This window comes from Salmo salar, chromosome ssa08 (assembly GCF_905237065.1).
Source record: "Salmo salar chromosome ssa08, Ssal_v3.1, whole genome shotgun sequence".
Taxonomy (NCBI): domain Eukaryota; kingdom Metazoa; phylum Chordata; class Actinopteri; order Salmoniformes; family Salmonidae; genus Salmo; species Salmo salar.
The window spans coordinates 8010337-8027533 of record NC_059449.1 but is presented as its reverse complement, the minus strand read 5'-3'; the positions used below and the strand labels follow the sequence as shown (position 1 = coordinate 8027533).

Below are 17197 nucleotides of genomic sequence, written 5' to 3'. Positions count from 1 at the left end.
TCCAGATGCTCAACTAGTCTAAAGAAGGCCAGTCATTAACAATGTCTACACTGTATTTCTGATCAATTTGTTATTTTAAATGGACCAAAAAAATATTTTCAAAAACAAGGACATTTCTAAGTGACCCCAAACTTTTGAAAGGTAGTGTATATTTTGATTTGTTTAACACTTTTTTTTTGGTTACTGCATGATTCCATATGTGTTATTTCATAGTTGATGTCTTCACTATTATTCTACAATGTAGAAAATAGTAAAAATAAAGAAACCCTTGAATGAGTAGGTGTTCTAAAACTTTTGACCGGTAGTGTACACTTACATCCAAATATTTTGCATTTATCACACTGCATGTGTGTGGGCACAAAGGCTCTTACATAACCCACATATGTGAGAAGGGAGACTCTTCTTCAAAGAACAATAGAATGGATGGAGTGGGCTTCCTCAATCCATCCACCATGCAGGTCAGTCGGCGTGCACCAACCATTCCATTTACTTCTTCAGTGATATCTTTTGATTTCACTTCTAGTGCCACCCCAGAGATAACCCCCTTGATAGGCGCCCTGCTTTGAAGATCCACACGCGGCACATTCCAATCCGATAATATCTTTTTGAGTTGCAAAGCACGCGCCGTCTGCTCCGGACACACACAAACAAAATAAGCCCAATTCTTGTTATTCTCACGGACACCACTTCATCCAACGCCATCAGTTTCAAACAAAACATCCGCTTCCGACATCTTCCTACATTGAGTCTTCACTTCCGTTTACTACTACTACTACTACTTCTTCTATGTTTTTTTTCCCCCCAATTAGGTGTGTTGCTGCCACCAACTGGACGAGTTTGAAAAAACAAGGTAAAAAGAAAATCCATATGTGATGTAGGAAAACTAACTTAATCCACACAACAAAAAATAATACATGAACAAAAACAAAGCTCACTACTTCCTTTAGCTTCATATCTCCCTTCTCAGGCTCTAGGGCTCGTGACAATACTCCATGCATCCCCCTCCGCTGAGAAGTCTTCCAGTCCCAGGAACTGCTCTGCCACATCCACAATGATGGCTATTTTCCTGGACTTCCTCTCCACTTTGGCAGTGCCGTTAACCACCATAGTTATAAAGGCCTCAAAGTCCACCTTCTTGACATGTAAAATGTCTGGCAACCCCTGCCGCCTGCAGAGAAGGCCTATTCACCACCATAGGCTCTTCAGGACCATTAGATCCCTCAATCCTTTTTACAGCTGTTTCATATGAAATGTTCTGGTTGGCCCTGACTTCAGCCACCTCATCTTCTTCCACCCTCGTCGGCCATTCTTAAGATGTCGCTTCATGATGCCCACCACAATTGCAACACTTCACGTGCTCCTCACTTTTACAACACATGAGATGATCTCTTCCACAACATGGACATCTCGAATTTTCCCTTCTGCAGACACTTTCCACATGTCCATAACCTCTACAGTGATTACACCGCATGGGTCTTTGGATAAACCCTCTGACATGGTAATTCATATACCCCAACTGCACTTGGGTACGGATGGACCCGTTTAAAAAAAAAAAAAAAAAAATCCATTCACCACACGATTCATCCGACGTGCATCAATCTCTCCATGGATACTTTTTATTTCTGCAACATCGATTTCCCACAAGACTCTAGCATAGGAGGTTGGTGGCACCTCAATTGGGCAGAACGGGCTTGTGGTAATGGCTGGAGCAGCATCAGTGGAATGGTATCAAACTCAGTTTCCATGTTTGCCATTCCATTTGCTCCGTTCCAGCCATTTATGAGCGGTTATCCCCACCGCAACCTCCTGTGGACGCCAGATATTACCCCCTTGAGGGGTGCCCTACTCCGAATAGCCACGCATAACATGGCAACCTTCTCGAATCGGGTAACACAACACATGCTCCTTCTGTTCCTTTGAAGTACAAGAAATCAGAACAAGTCCACTTCTCATAATCCACACAGAATTCACTTTACCATCACTCTTTCCACCAGTCTGGATATCTCAAATGGATTACTCTGATTTGGCAACTTGTTTCCGCTCCTCTTCAACAAACGTTCTCCTATAAGACAAGGTGACATACACAGAACTGGACGTTTTATTTCCTAACTCTGCTTTGCTCTGTTTTCCATGCTGTCAGACGCCATATTGACACAGATACAAGGAAGAGTCCTCTATCTTTATGATCCACACCTCCTCCTGCTTGCGCCATCTTGCGCCTATGAGTCACAACCTCACTTCTGTTTACACTGAAGAGAAAGGATCTTATTGGTTGGAATCATAGCTCAAAGGGTGTGGGTAAATGAAAAGGTATGTGTGCTGTTCTTTGAAGCATAATACTGCTCCATTACACATCAAAACCTTCTTCTTGTGCATTTCCGGCAGACTAGACGCTGTATCGCTGCATTTCTCAGGTCAGAGTGCAAATTACACATTTAAATATCTAATAGCCTCACACCAGTAGGTGCAAGCCGGTGGAATAGAGAAAGGACAACAGCTTCCTTGTTATTTCGATCTGCCTATCATTTGAGCTCAATCAATCAAATGTATTTATAAAGCCCCTTTTACATCAGACATCAAAGTGCTAGCTCAAAATTGTTACAGGCGAAAATGCGGTTACACAACAGTCAGCTCACAGAAAAATGGCCTCCTATCCTCAGCTTACCACCAGCAATATAACATGACATAATTCAATCTCTACCTCACCACCTTCCTCACACTTCCCATCTGGGTGTTTCCCCACTAACTATAACCCACTACCCAATCCACAATGACCCAACCTCAGCCTTGTCAACAGAACCCCATCCCTCCTTTCACACCCCAGATACCTGACCTCCCTCTCAGAATTCTGGATAGAGAAACTGCCTTCCCTGCTCCTCTCACATTGCCACTCCTGGGTCAACCCCTCTGCTATGATGCTCGTACATTCCATCCCCCCCTAATGGGACCACCATATGCACCGCCTCCTTCTTCACAGCTGCTTTCGCTACATTATCTGCTGCCTCATGTCTCCCTAACTCAACATGAGCTGGAACCCACAGAAAACGTATCTTACTCCCGTTCTGCCCCACCCTATAAAGTGCCATCAACAGCTGTCATCAGGTCTGGGCGTGCCTTTTGACTAACCTTCTCTCAGCACGACCAGGCTAGTAGCAGAGTCTGAACACACAATTACCCTTTTTAGGCCCCACTTCTTCCACCCATCCCAATGCCCACACTACACATCAAACCTCCTATTCATGATCAGTGTCATTAAAGCGGTCGTCACTAGTTTCCACAGCCACAAAGTCATAATTATGCCTAAACCCCTATTTCTACAATGCATCTTAACCCCCAAACTTAAATGAGCAAAAAACAAAGTTTTCATGAATCCCCCCCCCCCCCCCGAAGGAAGCCAATGACACTGAAGTCATGTTAAATTCTAAATGATAAACAAGCAAATAAATTGTAAACTTTATCAAAAGGAAATGATTTCTGATTTATTAACAGATTTTATCACCTTTTTAGTACATAAAGGAACCATGACTATGCCAAATAATGTGTTAAAGGTGTTATAACTCGATTGTTATGAATAGAACAAAAGGCAAAACCAAATTCAGAGGGGGGGGTTGTTGTGTGTAACATCCCAAGGATTCCAGATAGCAAGGACCGAGCTTTAAAGGGTTTCCACTAGGTTCCACAGGTACAAAGTCCAAAAAATGTAGGGTATTGTAAAAATTCATGAAAACAACCTAGTTTTTTGCTAATTTCAGTCATGTCAGTTTTTTTTGGCTATGCCAGCACACCAAACAACAAGCCTGTATCATGTGAGCATCCCCAGATGATCAACTAAAGGACCCAGTAATCCCCCAAAAACTTTGACCCCAGTACACTTAATGATAACTATAATATTTCAGCTAAAGAATAGCTACGATTTCTCCCTGTTGTGGACACGCCTATGTCTGATGAGGTAACTCAGGAAGGAGAAGCTCTTGTAACATAGTTTGCACTTGAAGGGCCTCTCCTTGGTGTGAACGGTCTGGTGCTGCTTCATATATTTTGTCTTAGCAAAGAGCTTCCCACATGTGGGGCAGGCATACGGCTTGTCGGCGTCCGTCCTAACGCTCGGCCTCCCATGTTGTGACCCAATGACACCAGAGGAGGTAGAAGCAGGAGCCACCACCCTCAGGTGGTCAGTGTTTGAGCTCCTTCCTTGACCTCTAGCCATTGTTTGGGTGTTGTTGGGATTGTGTGTTGTGTTATAGGCTAGGTACGTCTCGTTGTGAACGCCCATCCTGACCCTGTCTGTATTGGTGGGGTAACTATGAGGTAGCTGAGGAAGGCTAGACCCAGATTCAGGCCCAGGCCTTCTATGAACCCAGACCCCACCAGGCATTAGACGGGACCCTGAAGGAGAAGACAGACTACCACCAGGGGGGTCTCCCACCACTATCTGTGAAGGCTGAAGCCCAGGGTGACCTGCTCTATTCACCATAGATACTGTGGTGTTTGTATCATAGACCCTCCTGTTCCTATCTCTGTCAGCCCCAGGCCCTGCTCCATCCCTACACTGAGACTGTGAAGAGAAGGGTCTGGGCTGCAGACTGGATCCCTGATTGGAGTCTCTGTGATGACCACCAGGACTGAGGTTGTTCAGTCCACCAGTCCACTGGTTGTGTTCTGTGTGGTGGAGTCTCTGTCCCTCGTGGTTCGGTCCTGGTTCCGATTCAGGAAGGAAGAGTGACGGCTCCTGATTAATGGTTCGGATCCGGGGCCAGGGTTTCTGACCAGCCACCTCACTTGCCCAGTCTCTCCCACCAGTAACACCGGATATCAGCAGGTCTTCATGGACTGCAGACTGTAAACACAAATTGAACAGAAGAGCATATAAAGGTTTATATAAGAAACTCTGTGCTGTACACACAGAAACATGACATTCTAAACTGTTAACCACAATCAAGCCCATCTCTAACAGTGTGAAACAAGTACCTAACAATATAGAGCCATTGGAATGATACAAAAATAACACATTAAAACAAAATGGCATTAATCCGGTGACAAGTAAAACTGAACAAGTTCCACAGACATGTGACTAACAGAAATGGAATAATGTGTCCCTGAATAAAGGGGGGTGGGGGTCAAAACCAAATGTAAGTCAGTATCTGGTGCATTAACCTGCATTAAGTACTGCAGTGCATCTACTCCTCATGGAATGTACCAGATTTGCCAGTTCTTGCTGTGAGATGTTACCCTACTCTTCCACCAAGGTACGTGCAATTTCACTGACATTTCTGGGGGGGGGGGGAATGGCCCTAGCTCTCATCCTCCGATCCAACAGGTCCCAGACGTTCAATGGGATTGAGATCCGGGCTCTTCGCTGGCCAAGACATTCCTGTCTTGCAGGAAATCACGCACAGAACGAGCAGTATGGCTTTTGGCATTGTCATACAGGGTCATGTCGGGATGAGCCTGCAGGAAGGGTACCACATGAAGGAGGAGGATGTCTTCCCTGTAACGCACAGCGTTGAGATTGCCTGCAATGACAACAAGCTCAGTCCGATGATGCTGTGACACACCATGACGAACCCTCCACCTCCAAATCGATCCCGCTCCAGAGTACAGGCCTCAGTGTAACGCTCATTCCTTCGACGATAAACGCAAATCCGACCATCACCCCTGGTGAGACAAAACCGCGAGTCGTCAGTGAAGAGCACTTTTTGCCAGTCCTGTCTGGTCCAGCGACAGTGGGTTTGTGCCCATAGCTGACGTTGTTGCCGGTGATGTCTGCAGAGGACCTGCCTTTTACAACAGGCCTACAAGCCCTCAGTTCAGCCTCTCTCAGCCTATTGCGGACAGTCTGAGCACTGATGGAAGGATTGTGCGTTCCTGGTGTAACTCGGACAGTTGTTGTTGCCATCCTGTACCTGTCCCGCAGGTGTGATGTTCGGGTGTACCGATCCTGTGCAGGTGTTGTTACACATGGTCTGCCACTGCGAGGGCGATCAGCTGTCTGTCCTATCTCCATGTAGCGCTATCTTAGGCATCTCACAGTACAGACATTGTAAAGTTTTCATAACTATGACCTTAATTGCCTACAGTCTATAAGCTGTTAGTGTCTTAACGACTGTTCCACAGGTGCATGTTCATTAATTGTTTATGGTTCATTTAACAAGCATGTGAAACAGTGTTTAAACCCTTTACAATGAAGATCTGTGAAGTTATTTTTTACAAATGATCTTTGAAAGACAGGGTCCTGAAAAAGGGACGGTTCATTACGTAAACATGACACTTCATCAGTGAAGCATTTTAGGACACCAACCATCACCATATCCTCTACTCTGCCTCATCATACTCATTATTCCCTCAGTTCACCTCATCCAGTTCCCTCCTACATCCTAAACCAACAGAATTAACTACAAACTAACTAGTACTACATCACATGTCACTATACTCTATTCATGGGCCATGTGCATTTTCTGCTGGTGTATCCTGAGGTAGCTCCTCTCTGAGAACCTCTTCCCACAGTGCGTACAGGGGAACAGCATTTTTCCAGTGTGGACCTTCAGGTGCATCTTCAGCTGGTGCTGACGGGAGAACCTCTTCTCACACTGGGGGCAGCTGTAGGGTTTCTCCCTTGTGTGGACCCTCTGGTACCACTTCAGGTTGGAGGAGTGGGAGAAACTGGCCCAGCACAAGTGGCAGCCTAACGACTTCTCCCCCGTGTGCATCCTTTGGTGGATATCCAGGCTTTCCCACAGAATGAACATGGAAAGCGCTTCTCTTTGCCACCAGATCTGCTGATAGCATTATTACTACTACTACTACTACTGTTATTTGTCAATGGGCTTGTGTAGCCATTTAGTGTTGAGGCACTGGCATTGTCTGAGGTCTGGTTTAACATAAGGAGGGTGTGAGGAGGATGAAGGCCAGGGAGTGTCTGTGTTGTCGCAGGGTCCATGTTCCAGTTGATAGATCCTATAGAAGGCAGGCTGAAGGCAGCACCTGTTAGGGGGTTAACCTGAGGCCCCATCAGTCTCTCTGAATCACAACTATAGGAGCAGGATGGAGCATCGCCTGCCGAATACGGACATGTCCTCGCAGACCAAATCTACGCTTCGCCCTGGTCTCAGCCAGTCTGTTGTCATGGAGACTAAGTTTGGATGTTGTTTTGTGTTCCACTGTCTGTTTCTGGTTGTGGTTAAGTGTTGTTCCCCAGCCCAGAGTTGAGGACACTGTTCCATCCACTGACCTCCACTATGTCGCCTCTGGTCCTGGCCTGCTCAGTGATGTTGTCCCCTGGACCCTTGGCTGGACCCGCCTGGGTCTGGGAATCCAAGATGGCCGTCCAGTCTCTGTTAGCCTCCAGCCAACCACCTAAAGGAAGAGGTTATAAAATGGGCTTTACAAACATGTCAGAATTCTACATGTTTTTTTTGTTGTTGTCAATTACCAGGTCAAGTTCATACATTGTGTGTTTTTGTATGTAAACATAAGTTGTGTTGATTTCATTTTAATCATAACCAGGTGCATCACTATTCCCATTGAAGATCTATTACTGTATGTAGGCTATATGTATTTCTTCCTTACCTTGCTCCCCCATCTTTAATCCACTCAGCAGATCAATGCTCTCTGGTTCGTCTTCTATTGTCTCCTCTTTGACTATCAGCAGATCAGGCTTCCCATCCTCCATGTCTACTGACTGTAAGAGATACAGAGTGAGAGGATGTTGGATCAATACATCTGATATGAGCAACCTGCTATGGAGCAACTTCTGATTGGGCAATGAGGATTTGCTTTGAGTACTATGCAAACATGTTAGTTGGTTTGATTACTTGACACTCTAATGGTTTGATAATTGAAAGACATGGTCCCACACTTAAGACAAAATTCATCCGGACTTGGGCCCGTACCCACAAAGAGTCTCAGAATACGAGTGCTGATCTAGGATCTTTCCATATAATCTTATTCATTGTGATCTAAAAGGCAAAACTGATCCTAGATCACTCCTACTCTGAGAGGCGTTGTGGATACAGGCCACGACCTAATATAATTCAGACAGTAGTTTACAGTGGGCTCACCTCAGTGAGACTGTGTGTGGTCCTGTGCTGCTCAGCTGGTTCCTCTGTGGGTTCAGGAGGTGTAGTCTGGTTGTCCTCAATGACTATGGTCCCCTCAGGGTTCTCCAGACCTTCCTCACACCCCTCATCCTTCACCAGCAGCACCTCGTGTCCCTCCTCCTCCTGGAAGAGAGGTGATACAGATTACACAGACATACACTCCCTCAGGTACGTACACACACAGATAATAACTTTCAACATGGAGTGTTTAACCATCCCCACTATGTTTGAGTCCTATACTGTAGTTATAGAATGATTTCATTGTTGTTAAACCCATCATGGTGGACATAAATATGATGTTGTGGGTAAATATGAGTCAGCTATGATCAGTCAAGTCATCAGACAAACCTGACTAAACTATTTGGATGTGAACAGTAGGTATATTTAGTAAGTGTATATTGGTTATAAAGTGCTGTCAGGTGTATGCAGAATAGGGTGAGATCAGATGTGATGTATACTAAAGAGAGTCTCAATGAAAGTCTTAGAATAAAGTCCCATTTAGGTATTTATTGAACATAAACAAGTTTGAAATACACCATCTGAAAACCACACATACACGTCTCAATTAAACATCTGTATGAAGTTGATAAACTGCATTCATTTTCTCTTAAAGTGTCTTGGGGGGGGGGACGTGTTGAATGGAAGTAATGAACTAGTCATGTGTGAACATCATATAGCCTACACCAGTGTTTCCCAACTCCAGTCCTCCAGTACCACCAACAGCACACGTTTTTATTGTAGCATTAATTCAAATTGTCAACTAATCATCAAGCCCTCTGAGTTAAATTAGGTGTGCTTGTCCGGGGCTACAATGAAAATGTGTACTGTTGGGGGCCTGGAGTTGGTAAACACGCCTACACAGTACAAACACTATGCAATATACTTTTTAGGCTTACATCCTACAATGTCTGGGCCTTGCACTTCAACACTCTTAGTTGTTGTGGAAATTGACCCAATGCTGCTGCTGTTTACTTTGTGCATCTATGTCATCTCGCAGAGTCTACCTTTAATGCAGGGTCTGATCTAAACGTCAGAAGCTATCGAGTGGAATGGTTTCTTTTGTTAGGTTCTAATTTTGAGTAAAAAACTCACGGACACTAGAGAAGCTTAACCAAGTTTAATTCTTCCCAAAGGGTCGATACAGCTGAAATTCCGACACAGACGTGGCTTCCCCCGTGGTGGTATTCATACCCCACTTTGGGTGGAGTCTCCTCCTTATCGCTAAACATTGCATCATTCTTGCTAAGCAGGGAACTAAGTGATATAAGCCTTCAACGTTTTCTCCCCTTACCAGTACTGTCACATGCGATTTGTTTTCCCTGCACTCAGCCCCTCCCTAGCTTCATTATGGCGACCCCTCATGTCTCTTTTGTAACTAATGTTCCTATACTTCTGAGTATAACAATGTTCCAACTTTAACCGCGAATCCAACACCTATGTTATAGAGTGGAATGGTTTTTCTGCTGGTGTATCCTGAGGCATCTCCTCTCAGAGAACCTCTTCCTGCAGTGCGTACAGGCGAACGGCTTCTCTCCCGTGTGGACCCTCTGGTGCCTTTTTAGGTGACCAGCCTGGGTGAAGCACATGTGACACTGGGTACAGCTGAAGGGTTTCTCCCCTGTGTGGACCCTCTGGTGCCTCTTCAGGGTGCCAGCCTGGGTGAAGCGCATGTGACACTGGGTACAGCTGAAAGGTTTCTCCCCTGTGTGGACCCTCTGGTGGATCTCCACATTCTGGGGGCAGCTGAAGCTTTTGTTACAGAACATGCAGAGGAACCGCTTCTCTTTACTATTGCCTGATGTGGCACCCCCTCCCTGAGCCTGAGCGCTAGCCCTGTCGTTTGAGTTCAATTCCTGATCTAAAAGGACGTGGCTGTGTAAATCGGAAGGGCCCATCGACGTGGACACTGGGTCGCGATCCCTGAACACGTGTAAAGAGGAGTGGGTCGGGACATTTAGATTTGTCCCTAAGCTTTCCCTGTAGTCTAAGAAGTCACTGCTGTTGCCCTGAGAGTGTCCTTCTCTTAAGTGAGTCTCGTCTGCATTCCATATCAGAGGAGCATCGCCCTCCACTTTCACAGTCACCTCATCTACGACCAGACCCTCCCCTTTCTTATCTAGGGACCCTTCAGAGTATACACTACTACTGTACTGGTTCCAGTCCCCTCTAGACAGATCAGTCTGTGTCTCTAAACCCAAGGATATGTTGCCAGGGTCCATCTCTGTAGAGTAAGAACAAGACGGATCATCACCGCCAGCGTCTAACGCGTCACCATCCCCACGGGAATGAACAGTCTTCTGGCTCTGGTGAAATACTGATAAGTACTCTGAGCCGGAAGCAGGAGAACAGCCCAGTCTCCCCAGACAAAGTCTCTCTGGGTCTGATCTGTTGTCAGATCCTGTGTGTAAGAGCCTGTGTGTTACAGTTAAAGTCTTGTTGTCTGTCTCGGACTTGAGGACGGCGTTCGGCGTTCCACTGACCTCCATGATGCTGCGTCGGGTCCTGGGCTGGAGCGCGGCGGCAGCGAGGTCCTCCGTGGCTTCAGGGGGAGCTCCAGTCTGGATGTCTCTGCAGTGACGTGGGTCCTCCTCTCCTTCAGTCATCTCCTGCTTGACCCCAGGACCTGCGTCCTCTGCATCTGCAGACTGACACATTAAGAGAGGAGGTTATTACCGGTACATGAGTTGAATTGGATAACAATATCGTGGGGAAGTCTCACAAGCTCCACTATGGCAAGTGAATAGCCGAAGGGAGCCTTTCTGAAATAAACTGGCCACATTTTGATGTACTGTAAATTTGATGCAACACTATTACACTGACCTCTATCACGATAACGTGCTGGGTTGAGGTTCCACTCCCCTCATCAACAGTGATTGGTTGGTCATCTCTCCATGTATTGTGTCCCGCTGGCTTCACAAAGCTTCTGTAGCCTCCAGTGAGATGTCCTTCACCTGAGAGAGTGATTGGGGGAAAAGAGGTTAAGTTCGGTACTGTCAATGCTCAACACTACCTTACATCCTTGCTAATTGTAAACAGTGTAAGGTAACACTTAGCATAACTTATTGATATACTATTTATAGTTCGATATTGTTTTCATTGAGGAAATAATAGGAAATGCAGTAAATCAAAAAATCTGGTTAGAATATGATATTGTATCTTTCGCAAGATCACTAAGTCATTAAGGGAATTATTGTGTACTATCCAAAAAGTGACCAAGACCTAATTTTGGTTAACCATATCATTAACACATCTAAAGTTACACATGCTCAGAAGAGAACGGGGCTATAGGCCCCACAGACTCTGCCATGTAGTCCAGTCGATATTTGACAAACTTTAGGTGATATGTTCACCTTTCCATAAAAGCATGAAACTTGGTACACTTTGGGACCCTGAATATGTTCAGATATGGAGCTATCGCAAAAACTGCAGTTTTTCATTTTGCCATAACTAAATGTATTTTGTGTCATATCATCTGAACCAAACATTAACACAGAAAAGGTGATGTCTACACCTATGTTTTGATGGTCAAGGATTACAATGATGCCCAGTACAACGTCATAAATAGTTCCGTTTATTATATAAATGGTGGACTGCCATGGGAAGAAAGCCACTGAAATCGCAGATTCTGACAACATATATAATATTATTTCTGTGTCATACAGAGCCATACAGTTTGTCTGCTGCCGTCTTCTTACCCCTGGTTGTGAATTCGGATACTTTCGATTTGGACCTTTCGGACCTTTCGATTTGTCTGGACCCAGGGATTTCAAGGGCACGTATCCATCTCACGTTCCTGTCGGTCCCAAATGCCACCCACCACTCAAATTATATTTCAGAAGAGAACATTTCCATTTAGGCGCACTTCACAATTCTCCTTGATGATCGCACTAACGTTCAACCTCCTTTAGATGTAACGGGTTGAAGGTTGGAGTGCATGTGACCATCTAGGCCAGACCAGTTGTCAATTTAGACAGAGTACGGTAGAGTATGCAGTACGTGTCCATTATACAGATATTCATTTTAGGCAAGATTCATGGCATGGCTGTCCAACAGGGTCATAGCAGATCAGAGTGTACGAGACCCTCTAGCCAGAGAGTTGTCCACATAGGCTGACAGAAATCTCATTCTAATAGAGGCACATACTCATTCCACTTCATCCTCTTTGGGACATTAGCCCATAATGAGTCAAAACTGGGCATTCTGAGAATGTGGGCAATTCATTGTCTCGATCTGTTGTGACATTTTGTCAACCAGTCTTCTTGTATAACCGTACTGTTGTATTTCATTCTGCCAATTCTTGAGACAACCACTGCTGAAAGACTACATCCGTCTCAAGTTCTTGACAACATGGGAACATTCCAAACCATACAACAGAACAGATTTGACATTGCTGTTGTATTATAGCTGGACATCTGTTTCGAGGCTGTTCTGCTCAGACCCTCAAAATGGGACGAGTTGGACAAATGCCCAATGAGAGGGGGTCTGGAGCATTGTTTCCCAACCCTGGTCCTTGAGCACCCCAACAGTACACATTTGTATTGTAACCCTGGACAAGCGCACCAGATTCAACTTGACAACTAATCATCAAGCCCTCAATGAGCTGAATGAGGTGTGTTTTTGTCCAGGTCTACAACAAAAATGTGTACTGTTGGGGGTACTCGAGGACCAGGGTTGGGAAACATTGGTCTACAACAGTGTTTTCCACTAGCGCCAGCTTTACAGCCGATTACTATTTTTCACCCAGATACTTTTTTTTTCACTTAATATTAACTAGGCTACTTTTCAATTCGCTAGTCAGGAAGAAAAAAAAAACGCCCGCTAGAATAAACGACATGCATCTTCTAGTTTTCTGTTGATAGGACCTGCACCTGTCAGTCACAAAGTAAGCAATGACCGGGAAACACTGCTGGTTTGACAGTCTGCGTGATGCTCCTTCCTCGTCGCTGTGAGTGAATTTGCACGTCCCATTAATGTGGTAACGACGAGTCGAAATCCACTTAGCCTATTGTTTTCTGACACGTTTGTTTTATTTCGCGTTTCATATGCAGCCACGGAGTGGTGCCTCATAGGCTATTTACTGTGCTTTAATTGGAGCAGGCTTGACTAGTTTATAAATGGTGTCGAACTGACTGAATAAAGTCTATCATATCCCTGACTTTCATAACTCATACAAAACTGTTATGTCCATGGTATCGCAGATGGACAAGTAAATTAAACAATTCGTTCGTATTGTCGATATGAAGTCCATCAGGACTTGCCAGACAGTGACGTTAAACAATTCAATCCGTTTACGTTTATCATATTTTGGACCAGTGTGAGGCTCTCTCTCCGATTTGTTCCTGTAGCGAGGAGGATTTTTCGTTTAATGTTTACAGAATTTATCTGCAAATAATCGTCAAAATGCCTACCAGTATGCAAATTAGGGATGCATATGAACGGATCTCGTACCGATGCGATTCGGTAAGCTACTGACAAGCCTGAATTTAATTGAGCATCTGTTCGGTTTATTTTAGAGACCCATTTAGTAATTTGAAAAAGTGTCTATCATACATTTTATTTTAAATGTAACCTTTAATTTAAGATAATTTGGGCTATTTACTTCATTGGCTGGCTACTCCATGTGCTTATGGAAAACACTGCTAGAGAGCTTCCATCTGGGAGAAGAGGGTCACCAATCAGGCCCCCGAGGACTGGAGTTGCCCAGGCCTGGTCTAGAATGTCACTATGCTGTAGCGTTAAGATTTCCCTTCACTGGAACTAAGGAGCTGAGCCCGAACCATGAAAAACAGCCCCAGACCATTATTCCTCCTCCACCAAACTTTACAGTTGGCACTATGGATTTGGGGCAGGTAGCGTTCTCCTGGCACTTCAGGGAACGCGTTTCCACTGTTCCAGAGTCCAATGGTGGCGAGCTTTACACCACTCCAGCCGATGCTTGGCATTGCGCATGGTGATCTTAGGCTTGCGTGCGGCTGCTTAGCCATGGGAACCCATTTCATGAAGTTCCCGACGAACAATTATTGTGCTGACGTTGCTTCTAGAGGCAGTTTTGAACTCGGTAGTGAGTGTTGCAACCGAGGACAGATGATTTTTACACTATGCGCTTCAGCAGTCCCGTTCTGTGAGCTTGTGTGGCCTACTACCTCGTGGCTGAGCTGCTGCTTCTCCTAGACGTTTCCACTTCACAATAACAGCACTTACAGTTGACCGGGGCAGCTCTAGAAGGGCAGAAATTGAACGAACTGACTCGTTGAAAAGGTGGCATCCTATGATTGTGCAACCTTGAAAGTCAAAGCTCTTCAGTACGGGCCATTCTACTGCCAATATTTGTCTATGGAGATTGCATGGTTGTGTGCTCAATTGTATACACCTGTCAGCAATGGGTATGGCTGAAATAGCAAATCAACTAATTTGAAGAGGTGTCCACAAACTTTTGGCTGTGTAGGTGTAAATGTATTTTTTAAATCACATTTTCTGTGTTATGTTTGGTTCAGCAGATATTACGGAAAATACATTGTCCGGTTATGGTGGAATAGCAAAATGAGGTTTGAGGTTGTGCATGGCATCCTTGTAGTCATTGACCATCAAAACATAGGGGTGGGTATACATCACCTTTTCTGTAATATGTTAGATTATGGAGATATGATGCAAAACACATTATTTGGTTATGGCGGAATGGAAAAAAGCCACCAGGATGAGTTTTTTTTTAAAGGTGGCTGCATATGTGTTCAGGGCCAAACTCTACTTGTGTACCAAGGGCGTGTTCGTAAATTCAGAACGTTTCGTTCGCTCTCGGAGCACACACTGATCCGAGGAGCTGGGTTCATCCGAGCGTTCTGACCTCACAACCGCAGCCAAGCTAACAGGATAAAGTTGGCTAACTACTTCCAGACACATGAGAGAACACCTCACTCTGACCATTTTACTCGCCGTAGCAGAGTTGGTTAGGCTGTTTTCATTTTATCAGGAGCGTTGGTGACAAACTGCTGGCAACAGACAATCACTTTTTTTGCCGATGTTTACTGACACCGGTCATATTTAACGGGTGTTGCGCGTTCGAAAATGCATCAGTTATTCTGCCCTCTCTGGCACACCCAGACGAGAGTGCGCTGAAATCGGAGTAGATAGAGTGCACCTTTGTAGGTGTCATGCTTTTAGGAAAGCGTGAACATAATTTCCACATATTGCCAAGGCTATTCTGAAAAATGTACCTCTTGCCGTTGCTCTGTATCGGTCGAGGATCTTGACATTTCTGGGACTGGCGAAGACGCGCTCTCGCATTGTCTTCTCTGTGCGCTCCCGTGACACTTTCAGTTCCATTAGCTGTAGTTTCCTCCTCAATGCCCTGTTTTCTTTCTGGCTTTGAGTTATTTCCAAACGAAACACTTCATAGTCGTCGTCTACGACTTTACAGATCTCTGCCACGGCTGCATTCGCTAGCACCTCCATGATGGAGGCTATTTGAGTGTGAAAAACCATACTGTTCACGTTAGCCATTGTTAGATGCTATCAGTCAAGTCCTGTCTCGAATTAAAGACTACATGGGATAAGTATGTGATGCTGTGCAATTAAATGAGTACAACATTTGCTGAAACGTTGACGTTTTCTTGATCACTGTTTACTTCCGTTTACCTCTTCTTCTTTGGAGTTTAACGGCGGTTGGCATCCAATATGTTGCATTACCTCCCCCAACTGGACTATAATATAAATCCATTATACTTTGTGATAATTAAAAAAAAAATGTTTAATTGGAAGACAAATATATATTTAAAAAATAAACACCTTTCCAACTAAACCTACACTCATTAACCAACTACCCCATTCCACTACTTTGACCCTATCTGCTCCTGCACCATGTCAAAGGCCTGGTATTTATAAATGCATTTATAAAGCCCTTTTTACATAAGCAGATGTCAAAGTGCTATACAGAAACCCAGCCTAAAACCCCAAACAGCAAGCAATGCAGATGTAGAAGCACAATGAGGTTCATTTTGAGAAAAGACTGCTAACTAATATCTCTCACGATTATAAAGCAAACAAAAAAACATTTAAAAACAGCATATTATTGGCCTAAAAGGTTTGCTGTGTTAGCCCAGTCTATCTTATCGAGGGTCCAGGGTCAGGATTGCCTTCAGAAAGTATTCACACCCCTTGATCTTTTCCACATTTTGTGTTAGCCTGAATTTAAAATACATACATTTATTAATTTCTTTGTTACTGGCCTACACACAATACCCCATAATGTCAAAGTGGAATTATATTTTTAGAATTTTTTGCTAATTAATTAAAAATGAAAAGCTGAAATGTTTTTAGTCATTAACTATTCAACCCCTTTGGTATGGCAAGTCTAAATAAGTTCAGCAATAATGTTTAACATTATTTTTTTAATGACTTGATCTCTGTACCCCACACATGCAATTATCTGTAAGGTCCATCAGTCGAACAGTGAATTTCAAACACAAAGACCAGGGAGGTTTTCCAATGCCTCGCACAGAAGGCCACCTATAGGTATTCCAATATATATTTTTTAAAGTAGACATGACATATCTCTTTGAGCATGGTGAAGTTATTACACTTTGGATGGTGTATCAATACATCCAGTCCCAACAAAGATACAGGCGTCCTTCCTAACTCAGTTGCCGGAGAGGAAGGAAACCACTCAGGGATTTCACCATGAGGTCAGTAGTGACTTAAAAATAGTTACAGAGTTTAATGGCTGTGAGAGGAGAAAACTGAGGATGGCTCAAGAAAATTAGTTACTCCACAATACTAAGCTAATTTACAGAGTTAGAATAAGGAAGCCTCTACAGAATAACAATATTCCAATACATGCATCCCGTTTGCAACAAGGCACTAAAGTAATACTGTAAAAAATGTGGCAGAGCAATAACACTGTATTCAGGGCAAAAAGTGTATGTTTGGGGAAAATCCAATTCAACACATTACTGAGTACCACTCTCCATATTTTCAAGCATAGTGGTGGCTGCATCATGTTATGGGTATGCTTGTAATCGTTAAGGAATGTGGGGTTTTTCCGGATAAAAAGGAAACGGAATGAAGTTAAGCACAGGCACAACCCTAGAGGAAAACCTGGTTCAGTA

The 17197-nt window shown here is 44.3% G+C and overlaps 1 protein-coding gene across 4 annotated transcripts in view; it reads right to left on the bottom strand.

Annotated features, from left to right (window-relative positions):
• LOC106606466 (zinc finger protein 205) overlaps positions 1–15733 on the bottom strand; it is a 322856-nt gene extending 307123 nt beyond the window's left edge. For 3 of the 4 annotated variants that reach the window (XM_045723118.1, XM_045723116.1, XM_045723117.1), the window contains exons 1-6: positions 15308–15733; positions 10917–11047; positions 10577–10741; positions 8058–8219; positions 7567–7678; positions 7229–7353 (exon numbers count right to left, since the gene is read on the bottom strand). In XM_045723118.1, the coding sequence (XP_045579074.1) occupies positions 7229–7353; positions 7567–7678; positions 8058–8219; positions 10577–10741; positions 10917–11047; positions 15308–15593 (981 nt within the window). In that variant the 5' untranslated portion in view covers positions 15594–15733. Of the gene's footprint in view, positions 1–3441; positions 4838–7228; positions 7354–7566; positions 7679–8057; positions 8220–10576; positions 10742–10916; positions 11048–15307 lie in introns of those variants that run through there. The other variant, XM_045723121.1, reaches the window with a different exon arrangement.
• Positions 15734–17197: the final 1464 nt, after the last annotated feature.